The sequence below is a fragment of the Sinohyriopsis cumingii genome, chromosome 1 (genome assembly GCF_028554795.1).
Source record: "Sinohyriopsis cumingii isolate HCF-2022 chromosome 1, ASM2855479v2, whole genome shotgun sequence".
Lineage (NCBI taxonomy): Eukaryota > Metazoa > Mollusca > Bivalvia > Unionida > Unionidae > Sinohyriopsis > Sinohyriopsis cumingii.
Window position 1 is genome coordinate 169,798,501 of NC_142961.1, and position 26,019 is coordinate 169,824,519.

The 26,019-nt window shown below is 36.1% G+C and overlaps 1 protein-coding gene across 2 annotated transcripts in view; it reads left to right on the forward strand.

Moving 5' to 3' along the window:
• The window catches only part of LOC149808364 (pyruvate carboxylase, mitochondrial-like), a 104,971-nt gene extending 79,791 nt beyond the window's left edge, over positions 1-25,180 (forward strand). For both annotated transcript variants that reach the window (XM_089976150.1, XM_089976159.1), the window contains 3 exons: positions 305-550; positions 9,054-9,197; positions 9,501-25,180. In XM_089976150.1, coding sequence (XP_089832276.1) covers positions 305-550; positions 9,054-9,197; positions 9,501-9,749 — 639 coding nt within the window. In that variant the 3' untranslated portion in view covers positions 9,750-25,180. The remainder of the gene's footprint in view (positions 1-304; positions 551-9,053; positions 9,198-9,500) is intronic.
• The last annotated feature ends 839 nt before the right edge of the window (positions 25,181-26,019 follow it).

The window sequence follows — 26,019 nt, forward strand, 5'->3', positions numbered from 1 at the left end:
TTTTTAAAAACAAAATTGGATGAAAGATAGTGAAGTTATAACAGTTTGAAACGGTATATTTCATACGGTAAAAGTGGCCAAGATGACAGACCATTGGTTAACCAGTCTGCTAAATATGCAGACAAGCTTAGCACACTGGATGTTAAATTACACCATAAGTCAAAGAGAACCAAACTTGGGAGAGGGCATTGGTCTGAATAAACAATGCTTGTATGATGTTCTCACTTTTTGGAATTGTCAACTGCACTCAGTATCAAGTAAATAAAAAACTTTTATGACCAACCCATGCTTTTTTATGCTTTAGATCTTGAAAAAGAAGTCCAGAATAGATGGCCGACCAGGTGCCACACTGCCCTCAGTTGACTTTGATAAACTGAAGAAGGAACTGGAGGAGAAGCATGGCAAAGTACAGGAGGTAGATGTGATAAGTGCTGCCCTTTATCCAAAGGTTACAGATGAATACCTGGAATTCAAAGACAAATATGGACCTGTAAACTGTTTGGACACCAAACTTTTCTTGGTTGGACCCAAGATGGCTCAGGAGTGTGAGGTGAGGTAGATAAATCTGAATGCATAGAAAAGTTTCTGTATGGAAATATAATCTAAAATTAGTACATTTCTACTTTTGTTTAATAATGTGTGTTAATTAAAAACTGCTGCTCAGACGTAATTTACTCTCAGAGAATTCCTAAAATCAGATGCAAAAACTAGTGAGGAATTGTTAAAAATTACAGACTACATCACCTCCATTGACTTTGACTCAATTTGGTGATCTGTTTGACTTATGTGAACATTCAGAACTGTGTGAACTCTCATTTCAAATGAAAACATTTTTTATGCACAATAGGTATTTGGCATACTAATTTTCCTTTATGACTTACTTGATATAAAGATTAGAAAATATTAGGGCTGTAACTATTACATGAATAACTGTATATAATTTGAATATTAATGGTAACCGATTGTTAAATTTAATGAATGCACACACCCCACTTTGTAACACCAAGCATATTTAGTGAACTGAGCAAATATATAAACACAGAAAATATCCGTAAAATCTCTCAGTTCCATCTTTTCTTCCATCAGATACATTACACAATCACAATTGCTCTCTGCTAACCCCAAATATAAAGCTCCTTGAAAGATGAAAAATCCTTTCCATCTACACGTCATACAGATAAAGGGAAGTAACTCTTATAGATTATATTCCTTGATTCCCACCAGGTGGTAACTCATATCCCAGATGTTTACCAGTTTAAACTTTTGCTTGCAACTGTGAACAGTGCCTTTGAAGAGTCGATTGCAATTTATAAACAAGTTAGACATATTTATTTTCAGTGATATTTTAAGTCAAAAAGTTGATATACATGGTGTATACATTTGCTTTTTTCCTGGTGAGTTTTTATTTATTATTGTCTATGTGATATCAATAGGTAACACTCAGGTTTTAAATGTTGTAATCACAGTGTGCTGTTGAATTTTTGTTTATTGTGCGCTTTTAAAGTAGTATTGATGGCACGAGTTCCCTTATGTGAACAGTTTGTATATTTGTTGCACTTGCATGTGATTTGTTTTCTCTGTCATTACAGACATGTCAGTCAGTTGCAAGAAGTGCAGCTGCTTTCAGGTCATGGAAGACAACCATGAGACATGCCTTACTTGCACAGAATGGTCTTCCTTACTCCATGTAGCCTGTGTGCAATGTAGGTAGAAGCCATTTGGTCATATGTTTTGAAAAAGGATATGCTGTAAATCTTCTTTATATGAAATATTCATCTGAAGTTAGAATTGTTGACCAGTTTAATGGAGAGTGTCAAGATTCCACTCCAACCCCCACCAAATAAACCTCAAACAGCTTTGCCAATGGTGATGATCACTTAAGATAAAATTGAAGCTATGCCAAATGATTCATTTCAATCTATATTAAAATCACATATGATATGCATACTTCAGCAAGCTTTGTTGTCTAGAATGTTCACAAGCAAGTTGGACGAAGCTAGGACCATTTTTAATTTAGTTGGGTAGCCCAGTGGGCATAAGTCACTATCCCACCCATGCATGGTCTTAGGAATGTTAAAGCTTGTACGGAGGATTACCTTCTGACTCTGATCCACAAGTTACATATCATTTGCCATACACCATCTCAGTTGCTGACCAACTGGTTCAGCCATCCAAACAATCATTGTATGAATTTGTCATCTCAGAGTGGCGAACAGTATGCCACTTAACAGTTCCTTCAGTGAAGTCATCCTGCACCCAGCAGACCACCTTGGCCGGCTAGACCAGCCATAGCCAGTACTTGGCAAACTGGCTTTACATTTGGAGCTATCTGACCTGGCCCAATCAACCAAGATGGATTGGTATTCCCATGTCAGACCACTACAATGACTCAGCCAGCCGTTCACACGTATCCCTCAGTTTGAATATTTTTTTATTCTTGGTGACAATTATGTATCATCATTGCAACATGGAATACGGTACCCCTGGATGTAGAGCACATGGGAGGAGGACAACCCCTCTGTTGATGATGGGTGGATGACATGGAATTGTCTGTACAATCCAATCCAAGCACACAAACAATGGAATTCAGCTTTAAGATGGCAAATGAAGAGATATATAGAATTTGCCTTCATTGGAATGCCCTTCTCCAGTGGCATTCAGTACTACATACAAGGTCAAAGCCTCAGTGGATATTGAAGATGAGAAACTTCCATCCATCAGAATTTTACCAGTCATTAAATATTGCAGAAATTTCCAGGCATCTCCCTGATTAAATTTTTCACCCTAGTAATTCAAGGGCCTTTTTTTGGGTGAATCACTTGCCTGCAACTTTCTCACTACATTGGTTCAAATCACATTTCAGTGGTTATCATTTGGATGTAACTAGCCTAGACAAAGATATTGCTGCCATCAACATGTCTACTTCACTTTTATAAAGTGAACAGGAAAATATGTATTGCCACATCTTAGGTTTTTCAGGAGCATTGTGTTGACATCCTCCCACTTGACCTGGTGTCAATTGCAACCTTTCACCCAGCTGGGAAGGCCAGAAGTGACCACACCTTGGAATCAGCATGCCATATTGCTAAGGTAGTCACATGCAAATGCTCTGACAGCCTCTTGTAACCTTGACTTGATAAAGAGTGATGTACTCTTGCGATCTTCTTCTCTTGAACCTGACCACGTGGCACCCTCCTGTGGATGCCTGACTCCTTCATTTCCACCAGACTTGGATCAACCTATTTCTGACAAATGACTGGGACATCCAAGTAATTTTGGATGGCTTTGAATCTTGTTCATCCAGCCCCCCTCCACTTTTACTCTCCCCCTTCTCTGACAGAGATGAGTCATTGACACCTTTCAATCACTTGGGAGGGAATAATGGCATACACCTTCCCTCCACTGATTCCATTACTGATACTAATGGGGGGCCTGAGTCATCTAAAGCACTCACCGTTACAGATCACTGAAATCTCACCTTTGCCTGCGTGGGTTCGAGTCTCGGGTTCAGCCATTGTGGGTATGTGAGAAAGCTTGCCAGTAGCTTCTCATGGGTCAGTGGTTCTTTCCAGGGTTTTCCTGGGTTCTTCCTCCACAATTTATACTGGCCACCATGTATAGCCTATCCCTGTGCTGAAAAATGGTGTTAAACCCTATAACAACAACAATGACACTAATAGAGAAAGTAAGGGTAAGAGCTTGCCAAATAGTTCTGATTGCCCTTCTCCATTATCCTTAATCATTGATTGGCTTGATCTAGTGTGAGACTTTCTTGTGGAAGTCATAGCGACCCCAGATCTGTTCATGGCTTTGCAAAGGAGAGAGCTGACTCTTGTTGGGGCACTGGTAGCTACCAAGGCAATTAACATGCACCTTAATCCTGGGGATGACCTTGCAGTTTTCTTTGGAATTTCTCAGGAAACATTTAAATTTGTGGCAATAGCACAGGGATAACCCACAACATGTGTAAAAATGTATAATCTTTGGTTGTGCTAATTTCACATTAGAAGTTCATCCTGTCAGTAGTCTAGTTATCTGGCTCCAACAAGGTGACATGGGTAGAGACCGAATGCTCAAGAATTTTTCTCATTTTCTTACCTATTCTTCTACTATTAATGTGATTGGGTAATGTATCTGATGGAGAGACATAATGTAGTAAAAATTTCCTATCATGAAAAACAAGCTTAAAATATGAACTGAAACATTGTAACATGTAGTCCAGATACAGTCCTATATTGTAATCTGCTATTTTAAGATATGGTACAGAATAGAACTAATACTGCCATGCTCAAACTGTATGCAAACACAAACACAATCTTTTTTTCTTTGACAGTTGAGGCATGTTACAGTTTTACACCTAAGTCAGTTTCAGACTGCAATTAACTAGTAACAGTTTGGTTAATGTACTATGGGTAAACAGTTAAGGAATTTACTAACTGCTCCACCCCTAGAAAATATATATACATCTTTAACAAGCCAAATTTGCACTAATAATATGGAATGCATTGTATTTTTGTAGTTCTTCCTAACAAGTTAATGATTAAAGTTTTGGGATGGATAGCTATATTAACTTTAGCTGTAGAATTAGTCATTGATAGTTATATTAACTTGAGCTGTAGAATTAGTCATTGATAGCTATATTAACTTTAGCTGTAGAATTAGTGATTGATAGCTTTATTGACTTTAGCTGTAGTGTTAGTGATTGATAGCTATATTGACTTTAGCTGTAGTGTTAGTGATTGATAGCTATATTAACTTTAGCTGTAGAATTAGTCATTGATAGCTATATTAACTTTAGCTGTAGAATTAGTCATTGATAGCTATATTAACTTTAGCTGTAGAATTAGTCATTGATAGTATAGCTATTATTAACTTTAGCTGTAGAATTAGTCATTGATAGCTATATTGACTTTAGCTGTGGTGTTAGTGATTGATAGCTATATTAACTTTAGCTGTAGAATTAGTCATTGATAGCTTTCTTGACTTAAACTTGTCACATTAGCCATGTCATTTCTTAACATTTCTACAAAATCACTTTTGATCATGTAGCCTATCACAGTGATCTCCACTTAAGCAAGTTATATGTTTTCCTGATAGGTCACTGTCCCACACATATTAGGTGGATGCAGTGCCTGTAGCTGACATTTTCTGGCTACATGATTTCAGGACATCATAATCTTTTTTGTAATAGATATACATTGTACATTTAATTTAAACACCACTTGGGTGGCCTAGTGGTTAGAGCGTCCTCCTCAGAAGCGGGAGGTCATGGGTTCAATCCCCAGCTGAGTCATACCAAAGACTTACAAAAATGGTACTAACAGCTGCCTCGCTTGGTGCTCAGCATTAAGAGGTTAGTATTAGGACTGGTCGGCATGATGTCAGGATAATGTGACTGGGTGGGACATCATGCTACATGTCTGCCCCAGTGCTAGACATCACTATAAACTGACCTACTGCAGACATTGTATGACTGAAAAGTTGTTAAAGCTACGTTAAAAATCCTAATCACACACACATACTATAAAATTTTAACCATTTTGATAGATGAATTTAATTCAACCAAATGTTTAGCAGTCAGTTGTTATTTTTAATTAGTACCAAAAATTGTTTTGATATGTTTCACATAGAAAATATCAGACTTTTGTCATTCTGTAGGATATTTGAAATCATTATACCTAATTTCTTTAAAGGTAAGGTTTCTGTTGGAGCAATTGCCCTGTGATTACTATTTTCATGCTCCCTTGATATCTATGGAGGTGTATTTTAGTGTTACCCTTCTCTGTTCATCCTGTCCTATCATGTTAAATTGTATAATGTCACATCACATGTTGCAAATTCCCACAAATTTGACACAAGGCTTTACATTGAGAAGATCTCAGTTAGGTTTGATTTTCACCATTTTTTCCAGCAAAATGTAATGAAGTTATAGCCCCTGCTGGACTAGTAGATTTTCGTTTCCACTCAATAACTTAGGAATGATGTCATGGATTCAAACCAATTAGATATGAGGCTTGACACTCAGACGTATGTCAAGTTTGATTTCCACCATTTGCCAGCAAAAATTTCACATAATAATGGCCCAGTTGACTTCAAAATTTGCACTTCATTTCCTGTTTAAATTTTGTTTAATTATTTAACTTTAAACCAAACATAATATGAGATTTTACATTATCAGGACCCAGGTAAAGTTCACTTGTCTATGTCAATAAAACTGTAGCATCATGGACCCATATGTTGCAACTTTAAAAAATGTCCTTCAGTTGCTTAATATTAGCAGGGGCATCTGTGTTGTATGGACACATTTCTAGTTGGGATAAAATTGTCCATTCTTGGGTATTCAATCACAGTAATGTTTCAGAATTTCTCTCATTCTTTCCTTAAAAAAATTAATATATTCTAGTTATACTTTAAGACTGTTAGATAAAATTGTTAAGACTGCAACAAGGGGTTCTTAGAGGTGGCACCAACAATGGGTTTTAGAGATGTAATATGTATATTTATTAGCTGATTGATTTGTGCTGTATCATTGAAAAATTGTACTCTGGATATAATTTACACAAGGAAAAAGACAAGTCTTATGTACATATATCACATATATCTGGATTTATGATCTTAAGGAATATTTACAAATGCCTGTATTCTTGTGCAACACACTCCCATCTGCAAATAGTATAGAACCAGATCTACATTTACTAAATGCCTTTATTCTTGTACAACACACTCCCATCTGCAAATAGTATAGACCCAGATCTACATTTACTAAATGCCTGTATTCTTGTGCAACACACTCCCATCTGCAAATAGTATAGACCCAGATCTACATTTTCTAAATGTCTTTATTCTTGTCCAACACACTCCCATCTGCAAATAGTATAGACCCAGATCTACATTTACTAAATGCCTTTATTCTTGTACAACACACTCCCATCTGCAAATAGTATAGACCCAGATCTACATTTACTAAATGCCTGTATTCTTGTGCAACACACTCCCATCTGCAAATAGTATAGACCCAGATCTACATAAACTAAATGCCCTGGCAGACCTAGAGCCTACACTATTCATTATCATCATCATTTCAAGCAAAGTTTGTTGACCTTCAGCTTCATGTACATTATGTGATAATAGATCGGGGTCTACACTGATGAATATACTTATCAATTCAAGCAGTTCATTGTAAAATTTCATCCATTTATTTCTGCATAATGCCACATATCGTGTGCTTAACTTGTATACATCGGATGACTGTAAGTTACTAGTTCTTCATCACCATTTGGGGGCCCCGAGTGGCCGAGTGGTCTAAAGTGCTCTCGTTATGGATCACTGCCATCTCACCTCAGCCAATGTGGGTATGTGAGAAAGCTTGCCAGAATCTTCTCGTGGGTCGGTGGTTCTTTCTGTGGTTTTCCCGGGTTCTTCCTCCACCATTAATACTGGCCGCCTTGTATAGCCTATCATGTGCTGAAAAATGGCGTTAAACCCTACAACAACAACAACAACAACATCATCACCATTTGATTGTGGGGAAACTGCTGGGATTTTGGGAGAGTACACCGTTTTTGAATAGTACTGTTTCCAATCTTGGTCGTACCCCATGTTCTAAAATAGAATTGATATCATCTTAAAATTGACATCACTGTTTGTCATCTGATAATGTCTAAAGATGTTATGCAAGAGTCAGATCACATGATTACTATATTTGTCAGTAAGTAAGAAATCGAATCTATGATAGCATATAAGAGTCAAAGTGTGAAATATGTTGTTTTCTGTAAGTTTTGATGGCTTTTGCATATTATTTAAACAGTCTGTGGCAAAAATGTATTTTCATGCACAATGTAGGTGGACCCATTCTTACAGACAATCCTAGTGCCACTTGCCCGTCACAGGTGGTTACAGATGCAATACTTTACTTTTCTCAGTTAAGTTTCTTTTGTTTGGAGGGCATAGGTGGCAGAATGAGGACCATGGGCATTAATTGATTTCCACTTTGTGCAACATATACATTAGAACAAGTATATGTCACTGTGCATATATTTTTTTCAGTATTACTGTTTTATCAGAATAATTCCCATTGCATAACTGGGAATCTATATGGCATCAGTTTATACATTTTTTCCCACAATCTAAGAAACGCAATACAATAATACTCTGGGCTACATTATGTGATGACAAATCAGGCTGTGCACATTATACAGCAATGGTGAGAGTAATTCCTGTGCTTGTCTAAGCTCAAGGTGGTATTATGTCTCCCCCACCTTCTTCTTCCACTCTGCCTTCCCCACCTTTCAACTCCTGTAGGGTTATTACAGTCCATGGTGGCAGCTATATTTTGTGTCCGGTCAGTTATATTTAAGCATCATGGTTTACAGGATATCTTACAAGTAAATATTTACTCCATGGCACAAAAAACCAACTTCTGACCTTGGAAATATTTTTTAGGGTCACCATTACCAAACTGAGGTCAGATTTGGTCAAGTAATACTAGGAATATCTTTGTCATGTAGTGACTTCCCCTTCTAGGCACAGTATGCTGCCCTTTGACCTTAAAATTACAGGATGTTTGATATCACAGCCCTAACAAAGTTTTTTATTCACCTTGCTATATGTCGGGTACTAGTGTCATATACTGATATTGATTGTCATGATGGAGGAGAGGGTGACATTTGATTTTGCTTTCAAAAGAAAATCTTTTCAAGCTTTGCAGTCTTTACATACTAATTTGTGGAATATATATCAAGTAGATATTTCCAAAATGAATCTTAGATTTCATAGTATTCTGCCAGTTCCAAAGTTTGTTCATGTTGGCATTGGTTGTATAAGACATACAGCAAGATCTAACAGAATATAATTTCTGTTGTGGATCCAGGTGGTGGTTTAAAGTGATCTTAATCTGAGAAAACTGGAGAACATAGACGAAACCTCCAACATTCTAAAACAAGACCACTGAGCCTTGACATTCTGTCTTATCAGATCTGTCAAGAGAAAAACAGGTATCAATCAAGATTAATTTCATGGTAATGTTCCATAACTTTTCTTGATTATTTTGAAAGGTGGAGATAGAGAAAGGCAAGACTTTGTCCATCAAAACTCTGGCTGTTGGTGATTTGAATAAGAAGACTGGACAGAGGGAGGTCTTCTTTGAGCTGAATGGTCAACTGAGATCTGTCATGATAACGGATAAAGAGGCATCAAAGGTAGGAATTTTGTAAATTGTATCACTATTGTTTGCATATTCAAATGTCATATCAGCACTCATTGTTTGTTGGTTATGCATGCCTCAATAGAAAACCACCTGTGAAACACACTGTTGCCTTGATAGTTCAATTCAGAGTTGCTGCAGCTGGTACATTGCCTGGCCTTCTGGTTATTTTGACCTTGGGAATATTACTGAGTGATCTTTGGAACTATCTTATTCTACTAGCTAGGCATTGTTGTGATGGCTGTTAGTGTGATGTCAGAAATTCATAACAAGACTTAGTTTTTTTCCTTACTTGCAGGAAATACATATCCATCCAAAGGCCCTTAAAGGAGTACGTGGCTCAGTTGGTGCTCCAATGCCAGGGACGATTATCGATATCAAGGTCAAGGTTGGAGACAAGGTTGAGAAGGGTCAGTCAATCTTGGTTCTGAGTGCAATGAAAATGGAGATGATTGTGAATGCACCCGTTTCTGGAACAGTCAAGAAGATTGCTGTGGAGAAAGGAATGAAACTCGAAGGAAATGATCTGCTGATGGATATAGAATAAGGGAAGATTTTTTTGTTGGCAGCAGTTTTATATGGATGCAACATGAGGTTTATAATGTTGTGTGCCATTTTATTTCTCAAAAATACAGATGCTGTGAAATCTTAAATTTTGTATTTGTTGTTAGTGGTATGGGTAGATTCATCCAAAATAACAAGGAAAATAGTCCATACTCGATCTATTGGATAACTCTTGAGGTCTCAGGATATACAGAAAACATAATGATCCCTCCTGGGATGTATCCCCTGATGACTTTCCAACTAAGAGAGTGCAGTAATATAAATGTTTTACTTTGTTTCTTATTCAGATATGTTACCTGATCATAGTACCTTAGAAACTATTACTAGCTTGCAAATCCAGCCCCCTCAGGCTAGAACATTTTTGCTAAAAAGCTGAAACTTATCTGCCCACATAGGTGGCAGTTAGTGATCTCTCCTTGGTACAGTAATTGGCACCAAATCCCATGCATTCTCTGCTTACTACTTATGCTTGTGGCAAGTAGCACACTCTCTACACACAGAGGCCTTGCTATCCACATAAAAAGAATTTGAAAGTTTCTACCTTAAAACAAGTTGTTGGAGTGTTATCTCTGAAGGAAAATATACTCTATATATAATTTCCAACTTTTCTTTCTTTCTTTGATGACAAAGTTCTGTCTGTAGTATCATCACTGTGCGGGGCCCCGAGTGGCCAAGTGGTCTAAAGCGTTGTCCATTATGGATCACTGCCATCTCACCTCTGTCTGTGCTTGTTCGAGTCTCGGATTCAGCCAACTTGGATATGTGAGAAAGCTTGCCAGTAGCTTCTCGTGGGTCAGTGGTTCTTTCCGAGGTTTTCCCGGGTACTTCCTCCACCATTAATACTGGCCGCCATGTATAGCCTATCATGTGCTGAAAAATGGCATTAAACCCCACAACAACAACATCATCACTGTGCCATCCTCACACACTTAGGGACCCCTGGTATGCTGGTATGTACGTACATGGGTCACTAGTGCATTGCCTCAGAGTGCTGTTGCTTTATTTAAATATGTGCAGGTTTGTGTGTGATATAGTAAACTCAGATAATTATTGCTGTATAGTTTCTGCTATAGTCAAAAACATACTGATAAGCTTTCTGTACTAATCTATCCTTATTGCCCACTTTATAGTTACATATGTGACTCTTCACTGGTTTACCTGTATAGGTCTTTATTTGAAATTTCTTACAGGTGACATTGTCTTACAAATTAATATTTTAATGTTCACTTCGTAAGTATCAGTAATGACACTTGAGTGCAGTTTTATTTGCAGGTATTGTGTATTCTATGGAAACTCTAACACAGGTAAGTTTCTATACTGTTTAGACTCAGGATCCACATAGGAGTTATTTTAAGTGATGCATCAGTAATTTTACTTATTTAGGTATTTAGTTGGCCTTTTCTACAGGTAACTTGATTAGAATTGATATTTTAGCATCCATTTTGTAAGTATTAATAGTAATGTGCCAATAATCTTCCTGCATGGGCTAACCATTTACAGGTAATTTTCATTATGTGTAGCTTTGCATGTACACTCTCTAAATATATGACTTATGCTGGGCTGTATCTGTATATATTATCTGCTCTAATTTGTCTTATATCAAGTGCAAGTTTGGTATCATTAGAAACACAGGACAGTCAAACTACGTATCAGAATTGTGCTTCATGGACTGAAGTCTGGGGGCTGGGGTACTAAAGGTGAAGATGCAGCATTGAACTTTGAGGGATGAAGATGTAATCAGTATACACACTGATGTCATGGTGGGGAAAGACTTGCTTCTTTGATCGGGTTTTGCACTTCACATGAATCATCAATCATGAAGCAATCCAAGCATTCATACCCAACGACATCTCTGACTTCTCCATCATCGATGCCTGATAGCCTTTCTTGGTAGAACCAGAAGGCTGTTTACCACATCAGGTCAACACCCAGTTGTTTTTATCGCCTGCCATTGAGCAAGATTGGGATAAAAAACAAACCACATAGGTTATAGTCTTGCACTTAAGATCAAATATCCTGTACCCCTTACCAACTTAATGAACTGGACATCATGCCAACTACAGTGACCCTGTTCCACCATGGCCAGACTTTGCGATATGGCTTTAATTGCAATGGGTCAATACCAGAGTCAATCATCCATTGTCAGCCAACAGACAATTGTCCAGTATGCCAAACCCATGTCAAACAGGCAGTAACATGGATGAGTGTAACTGCAGCACTGCACTGACACTCTTAAGGCTCTTTCTAACCATCATGCCACAATGCACTCAGCTCACTCCATGCCACAGGATCCCCTTAATATGGACTCTTCTTGGGAGAAACAGTTCTGCTGATCTAATTCAAGTTCAAAGTCACATCTCTCAAGAATCGGCGTGGATAATAGCACAGAAAAGGGCATCATTCCACCTCAATTTCTCTCCATGACATCAGATATAGATCACTCACGGTCAGTGCTGATCCCAGTCTAGCATGTAAATATGCCCGAGGGGACTATTCATAGTGATCTAATAACATATATTCTGTCCCCACATTTGCACACAGACCATCATGGGGAAAGGACATCCATTTGGTTGAGACATATAGTATGATGACGATTTCATTTTATTCTAAGGCCAGTTAGTACCTTTGTTCCCAGTTGATCTTATGAACTGATAGCTTGATCTTTACAAGAATCATATTTCAGGGCAACTAAAATGTCTCCCAGAGCAGATTCTATCTTCCATGGGAACATGCATGGAAATCATTTCAATGAGTGCTTCAGTTCTTAAAAAGAATTGACTTTCAGTTTGAGAATCCTATACCTATGACTTTGGTTCCCAACCACTTTGGCAGAACCTTAAACAATATTTTTTCTGAGCCTCACAACCCCGTTTCCATTTTTGATAAGTTTATCCACCCTCAGAAAAAATCCTGGCGACCCTCTAAAACATCTTCATGACCCTGATTTGGGTTGTAACCTGGGGGATGGGAACCACTGACCTATGGGGTTTACTCATTGCAACAGCAGACATCATATGAGGCCATTACAATGATGCTGTTGTCCAAATGGTAGACAGAACTTTGATCCTTGGAACACATAATGCAGATGAGGCTTCATATCAGGAAATCAGAGAACCTCACTTTTCCTGTGTCTGGTAGTCTCTGGCAGATGCAACCTTCAAGCTGACAATTTGTATGGACACGAGTACAACAGGCTCAGATGCACATCTTTTTCCACTATTCCAGTCCAGGAGGCCATTGGATAATGGCTCACTCAAGATCATCTATTGCATATCAATATCCTGGAGATGAAAGCTGTATGGAAAGAATTCCATTGGTGTCAAGAGAATATACATGGAATGGACATGCTCATTCTGTCCTGCATTTCCATTGTGGTGAATTATTTTAGAAGGGAATAGGAAACAAAGTCTACAGACCTTTGCATTATTTTTTGGCAGTTTCACAGCTGGTATCTTCAGGGACAAATCCATCATCAACTTCATCATATTCCAGGCCAATTACAGGTATTAGCAGACTTGTCTCAGAAGAATCAATTAATACAGGCAGAATAGTCACTTCGTCCCATGTTTTTGGCTCACATAAGTGTTTGCTGGGATTAACCATTGGCAGTTCTGTTGGCAAAAAAGTAGATGCAAAAGTCCCAACCTTTATATCACCAGCCCTGGATCTGAAGACCTGTACAGTCTATGCTCTTTCCATAGATTGGAACAGCTTGGATGCATTCACTCACCCTCCAACACACCCGTTTCTGAATGTGTTACAGAAAGCAAGAGAATTGTAGTGTCATCTTAACCTAATTGCTCCACTTAAGTGGGAAAAATTGTGGATCAGTGACTTCTTCAATCTAGTAGCAGAATATCCCAAGGAAATAGAGATATTTGCTCATTTGCTTAAGCAACCATGACAACATATCTTCCATCCCAATCCAGACTTGTTGAATCTGCATGCATGGATCATATTAAAAAAGCCCTCATGAACAGACAGTTATGTCATCAAGTGATGGAGACAATCGCTTAAGCAAGATGGCCCTCCACTTTGAAAGTGGAAATGGAGAATTTTACACAATGGTGTGAGTATGAACTCATTCACCGCTGAATGCATCAATACCACAAACAGCTAATTTTGTACTCTGGCTCTTTGAAGAGAAACAGCACCAATCACAGTTGATGGCTATTATTCTGCAATATCCAACACTACATCGTTATGGAAGAGAGGATGTTGAACAAAACATATTCCTATCTGATCTGTCATCAGAATTTGAGTTTACACATCCAAAAGCTTTGGCTCTGTGGTAAAGTGGAATCTATCATGGGTGCTAACCTGTTGGAATAAGACACCATTTGAACTGCTCTCAAAGGCGTCATTTGTTTGCTTGTTACCTAATAGGTGCCTTTTACTCACACTAGCAACAGCAGGAAGAATCGGTGAAATAAATGCTTTAGAAGTTGACAGAAACTACTTGCAGTTCCAACAAGATGGGTCAGTATCGTTCATCATAACCCCTGTTTTCATTACCAAGTACAGGCTCCAACTCATGGGTAGTGAGAATTTTATAGCAAAATCACTGTCTGCTCTGGACGCTTTATCTCAGGATCATCTACAATTACCCATTGTAAGCTCAGAAGTGGTACTTAAGGTGGTCCAAGTTGGTGCATCTAGGGAGATCATGCCTCTTTGTATCCAATCAAAGAAGGAAAGGATGACATATCAGCACAGACACTGTCATTCTGGATAAAATGGATTATTCATTTTGCATATCAGTAAATAACCCCAGATCAAATCAATTTTCTGTGCATTTCAGCTCTTGAAGTTAGGTGGTCACCAAGAAGCATTGCATTTGAAGGAAACTGTTTCCTAACTAATCTTATCCATGCTGTGGGTTGGATAGCCATGTCCACTTTCTCCAGCTTTTATCTCAGAGATTTTAAATCCTAAAAGACTGAACTCAGCTTGGTGTTACCTTCTGTTGTCCTTTGACAGCCACATAAGAATGCAGCTTCACATCTTCAACTGGATTTATGGGAGGGAAAATTTTCTCTTTCACTGCTGCTCCCTGACATACAGAATCTATTCCCCAGTTGTGTTATACACATACACCCTTGCAGCAGTTAAATCCATATAGAGAGAATGCCTTCTGCTCCAGTAATAGATGAAGTATTCATGGGATTTGTACCCAATCCCAATATCAATGAGAGATCACTCTATCTAACTGCCATCTAGGTGGGCAGATAGCTCATAGCTTTTTAGCTAAAGAGTTTTAACCTGGGAGGGCAGAATTTCTAAGGAAGTATCCATAGGAATTATGATCGTGTAATTATTACTTAAGAAACATCATTTAATATTCAAAAATGGTATTGGATGATTTATCCTTGTTTACCTATGTATTGTTTTGTATGTTTTTTTAATCTTTGCGATTCCTACACTTACTTGGCACTATATAGCCAGGATTCTGCCATTAAATGCTAAACATACATACATACATACATACATACATACATACATACATACATGCATACACACACATACATACATATCACTGTTTAAATATATTTTGTTGTGTTAAAAACCATATGGAGGCTGGTTGTACAGTAAGAGATAATATAAAAAAATGTTCATAGATGAGGGCATTACTTTTCCTGGGTGGAATGCAGGAGTATTATGGAAGTAAATTTGTGGGTGGAGAGGTTTGTTTGCTGACAAAAATTATTATTATGTGTGCATAAAATGAAAGCATAATTTAAAATCAAATCACATGCAGACAATACCCATGATTATAGTCAGATTATTACCTTGGAGATTATAAATGCATCACATTGCAAAACAAATCCATCCCAAACGTGCCCTGTAATTACAAATATAATAGATAGTAAGTTACGGTTATTCTTTATTGCTTAAAATATTTTCTAAATTTAGCTTTTGTTTGCAACAGTACAGAAACATTGCTACCCTTGTTTTTAAATGTAAAATGGCAACTTCAAGTCTTTGTATAAGCTGTCTGTAGATGCATTATATTCATTCAAGTTTTAAGGTTTCTTAAGGGATATTCCATTTAAATGTACCTGTCTGGGATGGATGGAGTCACTTTTTTTCATATTGCAATCACAGCTACTTAAAAACTATTAAAATTGCACAGTAAAAAAAAAAAAAATGAAGTAGCAGACCCACCCACGACAGAAAAGAAAGTATAGTATCCCTCTCCTGGATCATTTAGATATAATAATCTACATTATTCCTAATCTCTGAAGATAAAGTTTATTTAGAAACCTAAATAGCATGAAAATATCCAAGGTTACAGTCAATGATCTCAAGCACTGTGGAGCTGCAGTAGTATTTTTGGTAAAACAGCTGACCTTGATTCATGTGGTTGCCAGTTTGATACCAATGCAAGTACTCCCAGGTTGGTTTCCTTGATGTAGCTTTCATTTCCATGGCAAGATATAGACATAGCCTCCCTCATTATAAAACACATTTCATTATAGTACATATAACTTTGTTTCACTATCAATCTCTATGACCAAAATTATACCAAATGCCAAAATATGAATAAAAATGTGAAAATCAGAATTTGCAAAATTCAGTAGATGAAAAATCTTAGTGACGTACATTGTACTTGATTTGATAATGTATAACAATATGGGTTGAAAGAAAACTAAGCTTAGTATTATATTTTTATTTCCTTTTTCAAACATTACTACGTGACAAAATTAAATGCATAATTACCACTAAAAAAATTTACTATGCATTAGACTTTCATTTGGTTATACTCCCTTCAACCAACAGTATATACTCCCTTCGTACAGTATATGCTAGTTTTTATACTGGTTCAACTGCATATTGCACAGACCCAGACCTGCTGTAACGGTTGCATAATGCACTAGCAGATCTGGGTCTATGCAGTTTGTTAGGACTAATCAGTAGAATAAAACAACTTGGACCTGATCTACTGGCACATTGTGTGATGGCATTTTAAGGTCCGTGTTGTTTTCAGTTGGAATCAACTTGTGAGTATAGATGGCACATACATTCATACAATTTTGGAACATTTTCACTGTACCAGGTTTGTATATAATGCAGTTGGCAATTATGGACTCCAATTACAGCAAAATAATGAAGGAGAACTGTAATCATGTCAGATTGTAGAGATGTTCCAGTAAAACACACAGGACCTAAGGAAGGTACTGAAAGATCAATCATAGATGCATTTAAGAATTTTGTATGAGTTTTGTGAGAGCACATGATGGAATAAATTGTTTTTAAAAACTGATTGCTAATGTGTCATACATGATTAAATGGAACAGCTTTCCCATGTACCATACATAATTAAATGGAACAGCTTTCCCATGTATCATTCATGATTAAATGGAACAGCTTTCCCATGTACCATTCATGATTAAATGGAACAGCTTTCCCACGTACCATAAATGATTAAATTGAACAGCTTTCCCACATACCATACATGATTAAATGGAACAGCTTTCCCACGTGCCATGCATGATTAAATGGAACAGCTTTCCCACGTGCCATGCATGATTAAATGGAACAGCTTTCCCACATGCCATCATGATTAAATGGAACAGCTTTCCCATGTACCATACATGATTAAATGGAACAGCTTTCCCATGTGCCATACATGATTAAATGGAACAGCTCTACTATAAACTGTTAATAGTTTTAAATGAGAGAATTCCTGGCATCATTTTGAATGATGCAGTTGAGGTAGGGTTATCGTTTTTCATTTCTGATTTAAATGTTTCATATTCACCTTGTGTGCATTTACTTTAGTTTAAACAACCTGAGTAGACTTAAGCTGACTTGTAAGACAGCGCTGACTAGTCACTGGTGATCACAATTCTACACAAAACCATACATTTTTCTTGATATGGATATTGGGTCAGGTTCAGCTGTTTTCATCTAGTTGATATAGGTACATTAGTGGGGATATTTTTGGCATTTTATATATCATAAATATGCAGTAAGTTTGATATTGTTTAATTTGCAATATTAAAAAATACAAAGCGCTCAGAATTCTAGAAATTGTATTTTTTTAAACCTCTTTTGTTAGCGTTACTACTTTACTTTCATATATTACAAAACATTTTGAGTTCAATTTCATCTCTATGCTACTTTTGTTATTTGTTTGTTTGTTCCTTTGTTATATTGCCTGTATCCAGAGAGACTACTACTACTACTAATAATAATAATAATAAATATTACTGTTAACTTGGCTTTTATAAGCATCATAGAAATATGTACAAAAAACAGAACTAGGCACAAATGCAACCTATACAGAAAAAGAAAAAGGCGATACTTGAAAAAGCACTTTCCTACAAAGATTTGAAACACTTCTGGAGACTTTTAAAATGTCCAGATACTATGTTGAATGGAAAAATAAATGTCACTGGATAGTACCAGTACTTTTAAGAATTATTTAATATATATTATTGGATGGATCATAGTGTCAACTTAAATGAAATGACTAATATTCAGCATGAAAATCTGGATGGTAAAATAATGGAAGAAGATGTGCAACATACTATAATAGTTGGAAAAATCGGGTGGTATTGATGGCCTTTTGAGTGATTTTTGTTATGCAATTGGAAGTATCATGGCACCTATTTTAGTGTCTATTTTCAATAAATAATTTGATCTCAGATACTTCCCAAAGCATTGCACAATGATTGTTGTTGCACTCATTCACAAAAAGTGTAATATAAATAAGAGGGATTAGCCTAATACCACTCTTCAGCAAAATATTGACTTCAATTTTCATATTGACCTCCATTTTAAATGTCGACCTTAATTTTAAATGAAAGATTAGCTAATTTTATCAAAGAAATGATATTCTAGGTGAAGAACAAGATGGTTTTACAAGTGAATATTCCACTGTAGATAATATATTTACCCTAAGAACATTGATATGTAAATTTGTAAGGAAACAAAGAGGTAGGTTTAATGCTTTTGTTATTAATTATGAAAAGTTTTTGACCATATTGACAGAAGCTTATTTTATCATAAGTTAGTAAATGAAAATATTATCCGTAAGTGCTTACAGTAATAAACGCCACATATGCAAATGTTAAAGCTTGCAAGCGAAATGGCTTGACAGAATTATTTACTGCATGGTTGATGTAAAGCAAGATTGTGTTTTATCACCTAGAGAATCTTGCAAAATCTATGAAAATTAGAGTCCATGTGCTAGTCCTAAATTTGTTATGTGTCATGGTTGTAACATTTTTTTTTTCATGTGTGTAATTTTGAGCCAGTGGCCTGTGTTACAATAAATAAAGATTATTATTATTATTATTATTATTATTATTATAAGCTTAGCAGTATTAGTAGTCATAAGTACCATACCCAAGATATTGATTATTTAAACATTTTCCTACTATAATAAATCAGGTGTCAAACACCATATTATCTCAGGTGTATTGTGTAAAATGTTCACATGGTGTACACTCAGATCTGCCATTGCATAATGCACCAGAGGATGAAAGTCTGCTCTCTTAATTTATAAATGATTTCAAGAAAACAATATAGACTTCAGATCTTATAATGCATTATAAACCCCAACCTTCACTGATTATTGATAGATCTGTATTGTACATGTGTAAATACTATACAATAACTATGTTGTATTGAATTAACATAGATTTTTATTTGGATTTGCTATTAGACACTATAAAAAGAAAGATAAAATGGGTAAAACAACAGTCCATGCCCACTGGATTTTATGTCACTCCAAAAATGATTATATTTGCAAGGCTATGTGTAAATCTTTATACTCAGTTTTGATATTAACCAAATATGCAGTATGCCGAATAAAATGTTTGATCTTTTTTTAATCCTATGGAATACGGAAGAGAATAAGCCAAAATAAAAATATATGTATTGTTTATTGTATCAAATTCTGCCAGTTTTGTGTAACTGTTTTCTAAGATATGGTTTAATTACTGATATTTTATCTTGCCACTCATAATGTGTTCATTATCAGTCATTGTGTTGTAGACATCTATGAGCATTGTAGGACATGATTTATAAATGTTAAACATTTTTATTACCAGGACATAAACTAGAAGAACAATTGTCTCTCCCACCTGCCCAGTGTTTCTTAATCTTTATGTTTTTCTCCTCAAATCAATTATTTTAGTCAAGGCAACCATTGTTTACCAGCAAATTAAGGGGCAGAAAACTGCTGCTTTATAAAAGCAATTTTTCATTAGGGTATACCATGTGCCTGTGCTTGATGATAAACCCAAATCTAACTTTTACAACCTGGTGTAATGATAAACACCATTCCCCCACCCCAACTTTGCACAATGTTCACAAGATGGGTATCCAAAACATTTCATGGAATAAATAATGTCTGATAAGTAGGTTAAAAATTTACAGATTGGAACAAAAATTAAACACCGGCTGGATTAAAAAAAGGTGATTGTCAAGGAGAAGTGATCACAATAGAAGGCTGTTTTATTTATTTTGACAATTTGTTCTAGAAATAAACATTGTACTTGATATTTATTTAGTCTGACTTATATGTCTATTTAGTACACATTTAGTAATGCACAAGGTACAGGATGTGGTAGATCTCAATGTGTTTATTCAAAAGAAAAAAAGAGACATTTTTCCATGATTTTTTCTTTTTGCTGTGTAGACGCTTTAGCATCAACACAACATATCAGAGTATAAAATACTAAACAGTACACTGAAAATGTCTCAACTCAGATACTAGAAAATAAGCAAAACGTAATTAATTACTTTCAAATATAAATTACATCTGACTTTTGATTCAGCAAGTATTAGATAGGTGTTCATGGTTTGTTCCACTGGTCATAGAACACTAGAGCTTATGTGATGGTCTTTTGTCCATCATCAAGTGTCAGTTGTCTGTCCATTAATACAAGTTTTTTATTGTTATTCATCCTAAACTACTTGGAGGATTGCCATGAAACTTTACAGACACATTCATCCCATAATCATGTTGATCTTCATTGAAAATGGTGCTGCTTACACATTCATTTTGACCATCACAGTGGCCATCTTGAAAATCTTGTTATTGCTACTTGTCCTGAATGAATGATCATATCAACATGGGTTTTTCATTGGATTCTTATGATGACTAGTTGGTTCTTAATGAAAACAGTGCCAAGACATCCAGGATGGCAACTGCAACTGTCATCTTTAAAGTCCTGCTGCAACATTTCCTGAATGGATGGTCATATCAACATGGGGTTTTCACTTAAAGACTTCTTATGATGTCTAACATGTCAGGCACCATCTTGAAAATCTTATGACAACTCCACCTGAACAGAAAGTCATACTGATGTGGGGGTTTTCACCAGACTTGTGACATCTAGTTAGTCCTAAATCAAAATGGTGTTGATATGATGTCTAATATGGCTGCCACAGTGGCCAGCTTGAAAATCAGTTATGCTCATATCATGATGGAGTTTTCACCAAAAACTTGTTATGATCCAAAATTAAAATGGTGATCAGTTGTCTTGTTTGTGGCCATCTTGAAACGTTTGTTTGCTACTCTTCAATGGAAGGAATTAGGATATGGGGTTCTCACAGAAGATTTTGTATGGTGTCTAGAATTTTGTTAATGAAAATAACTAGCCCACAATATTGATACCATAGTGGGTATCTTGAAAATATTGTTATCTTCTTCCAAATGGATGGCTGTATCAACATGGGTTTTAACCAATAGACTTCCTTCAATACCTTAGTTGAGTCTAAATGAAAATGGTGCCAGTCATACATCCAATATGGCTGCTATGACAACTGTCGTCAAAATCTTGTTGTCACCCTCAGAAAACCATTTAGACATACTTCAACTAAAAGACTTCTAATGATGTCTTTGTCCTAAATGAAAATGATTCCAAGTTGACATCCAATATGTCCACCACAGCAGTTAATTTGAAAATCTTGTTATCACTGAAAAATATCAGAGATGGTTTCAATGCTCTTGAATTTCTGGAAATACTTTTCACCCATTAGAGCATCAGTCACTTAGCAAGATTTGTGTATTCATTTGGATTTGGTTTGCATTGGAGCAGTGTATACAAACAAGATGAAGTCATTAATTAATGTTTACAATTGAAAATTTTCAGATGATATAACCTTTACAAGATACTTGTGTGTAGTGAAATTTTGGACTTCATTTTCAGGAAATTTGTGGAAGAAATTTGTATTACCTCATATACTAATAATTATTTTGACTGTTATAGATGTGAAAGGAAAAAGCTAAGAAAGTATTTTAACGGGAAAATTTAGATGTATAAAAGGTATTTTTGTTACATAATAATTTGTGTAACACATAGTGCTAATATGAATGTTTTGTAAACAGTAGCACCAATACATGTGTTGTTTTAGATCATGTTTTTGACGTATGCTTAGTGTGTGTACATACCGTAGGACATTTTACAACATGCTGATTGTTTGCCATTATGTAACAGTTGTTCATGTACATGTACAGGTTTGGTTTTATGTTTTATGGCAAAGCAGTACAAGTAGGTTATTTAGTGCCCAGGCAGTTGGAGTAAAGTGCCTTGCCCAAAAATACACCATGTTAGATGACCAAGGCTGGTCAGATGGTAGGATTTTTTTGAACCCAGACTGTTTAAGTTGTGAGTTCAGCATACTAACCTCTGAGCCACTTTGGCTCCTGTACATGTTCATATTCAGCATATACATTTTTATCTGAAAATGGGTTTTGTGGGTTTGGGTTTCCAGATATATTGCATTTATTTTACAAAATGTAATAAGTGGCAGTATATATATATATATATATATATATATATATATATATATATATATATATATATATATATATATATATATTGGCACAGATCTGATCAAAATGAACTTTAAAAGTGTTTATTATAGAAGCTTCAACTGTTTGAGCTGGCAGGTTGTTCCAGATATCTACTCTCCAGTAATGAAAGAACTGATGCATAATGAATGTCCCACAGTATCTCTTTTGTATCTTTAAGGCATTGTTTTCCGATACTTTTATCCAGGTGAATAAAATGAATAAGATCTTGTTAGTGTTGTAGTTTCCATGTGTGTACTTGTCATGTTTCCAGGTGTTCTGCAGCACATCATTGGCAATTTGAGTTATGCCATTCTCTCTTTGTATGGCAAGTTCTGATGGTGAGGTAAAAATTTTGCTACCCATCAAACTATGCTTTTAGTCAGTATTTGATCCTTATTTGAGCATAATAACCAAGCCACATTGCAGATTGCCATAAGTGGTAGAACCAGTGCTACAAACAGTTGTTTTGAGGGAATTCCCATCCCAGTATTCACAAGTTCTTCTAACAATTCCCGAAATATTGTTGACCTTGTACACTTGAATTCTAGCACAGTGCTATTAGCTGATACATGATGTCAAAGAAACTGGTCTGTCCAGTTTAAAACCTTGCTCTTTATACCTTAACCCAGAAGATTAGCTACAAGATTACAGTGTGGCACAGAATCAGATGCCTTGGTAGAGTCCAAATATATAAAATCAACATTCTTACCTGGATCTAACACTACATTCCAGGTCTTAGATATTGTTAATTGGTTTGTAGCAATCGGAAGTTTAAACTGTTCGTGATACATCAATAAACCATTGCTTGACATACATTGATGCAAGGGGTCCCAGACATTGGTTTCCATTATCTTAAATGCAATGCTGGTAAATATATCTGTTCATTCACATTGAACTCCATTAGCTTACACACAGCTGGTCATTAGTTACCTGGATCACTTCTCTTGCCATTTTTTAAAGAGCTGTCATGTTGACATCTTTCCATATCTGAGGCAGAGCATTTTTATTAGAGGTTTTACTTATGGAAGACTTGAACTGCAGTCTGTTCTGTAGTGTCTCCAAGAAGATGAGGATGGATTCCATTTTGTTCAACTGACCATGCAGTATTCAAAGCCTTTAACATATTGAAAACAATATCTCAATTACTGTGTTTGTACTAATGGTGTATCCACTTCTCTTGACTCAGGGGAAGTAAGCACTATCCAAGACTGTTACTGCAAAAAAATATGTTCAAGACTTGTGCTTTCACCTGGTCACTTATAGCTATTCCATCAACTGGAACTTCTGTTCAGCAATAGATCCCTAGCTCTGAGCTTACTCTGGACATAAGCTTGAAAGATCGTGGGACTCCAATAGATCCCTAGCTCTGAGCTTACTCTGGACATGAGCTTGAAAGATCATGGGACGCTTCTTTGCCTCTTTTGTAGCAAACATATTAACAGCCTGCATTGCCTTATGGCATGCTTACTTTACAGCTTGATTTCTTGCCTTAGTATTCTGAAGATTGCCCTGTCCTTCTCTTGTATTAATATAACATTGAATGGCTTTGTTTCTTTTTTGAAGGCATCCTGATTCAGCCACAGAGGCTTTTCTTAAAGATGCTTTTTCTGGAAATTTTAAAGATACAGACATGCATAGTACAACCAAGGGTCATTTCAAAGATTAATTGGGCTTGATTTATATCCCTATTTTAAATGTCATGCTAATTCTCATTACTCATCCAAAACCTAAGCTAGTCAAAGACAGTCTTCAGTATAAAAAAAGAAAGAAAATCTCTCTCTTAGATTATTGTTCCTGCATGTGGAACTTAACAAATCTGAGCACCTGAAGATGGCTCTTAACAAAAGATACTAACTGTATATGATTTTTGTCCATGTCCTTTTCATTTGAAAAAAAAAATTAAGTCCAGTTTATTTCTGGTTCCAACACATGCTGATATATAAAGGCATTTCAGACTTCTTGGTGATATAAACATGTCAATAACTTGTATAAAGTATATAAAAAAACAAATGCAGTTGGAACAGTTTTACAGAATTCTATTAGAGTTGTATGACTTTCCAGTGGTCTTTATGCTGGTGTTTATAAACGGGTTTGTTTTATGACTGGTCTGTCTTATAATAATGGAATAGCAGGTATCTCACATAAACTGAATTGACAGAGATTGTTTTTTTTCTTATTGTGGGTATTTTTCACCAGATTTCAACACCAATACAGGAATGAAACAAAATCCCAGTACAAAGCCTATATAGATGGGCATTTGTCTCGCAAAATGTTTGCACATTAATTTTAGGTTATAACAGTTCAGTCTGTTTCACAAGTTATGAGTAGAGCCATCCTATATGGAGCAATCCTACAGGTCTGTCAGTACATCATTTGATAGCTGTATTATAATTAGTTATCCATGATAGTCTAATCTTTAGTTGTCTATGCCATTGCTTGACCATACTATCCCACTTGCCAATATGCCTGTGAAAATTTATATACCAGTAGTCATTCATATATTTCACACGACTCTATACAAGTACCAGGTTAACTGCATTTATATTTATATAAAATTATATGGTATGTACTGGTTTAAGAATAAACAGTTTTCAGACTTATTAATGTGTTTTTGTATTCTTTTGCTGTTTCCTATGAAAATTTATAGAGTTTTGAGTCTTAGTTATGGTTTCAAGTTCAGAAGTTTGGTAATGTCCAGGTCTATTTACCTCTGTTTAGATGCATGGTCATAAATTGTTTGATGAAAATATTATAGTCAGACATGCCAAGTTAGATGAAAATATTATAGTCAGACATGCCAAGTTAGATGAAAATATGATAGTCAGACATGCCAAGTTAGGTGAAAATATTATAGTCAGACATGCCCAGTTAGATGAAAATATTATAGACATGCCAGCTCTCCCGATTTAATCGGGAGTATTCCAATTGTGCATAGAAAACCCAACAGTCCCGAGTGGGAGCAAAATTCTCCAGATTTAAAAAACATGATAAAAAAATAATGTATTGTTTCCAGGTGTAGCCAAATACATAGTGCATGTGACCTCAAAATCAAGACACGTCGAGACTTTGACAAAATGCCGTTTGCAAATTTGGACAAGTATTTTGGGTTACATAGCAAATTGACAAAGATTTTAATAAGATTCAGAAGAGTGCTAAAGATGCTAGAACTGATAGTTCAAATGGGACAGTGGCCAAGTGTAAGAAAGTGTGTGTTGCCTTAATGATTGGAATAAGACCTTTCCTTGAAGTGAAAAGATTCAGTCTCACTCTGATGGACAAACAAGAGCTTTATGTCAGCGGTGTAAAGAATCGGCAACCACTGGTTCTTCTAATTTGCACAGTTCCACATATTTGGGGAGGGGACAGCAACTTTTGCTGGTGGGACTCCAGTGTTATGAAAATAGTTCTTGACACCTAGTTTTAAAATCCTAAAAAGGCC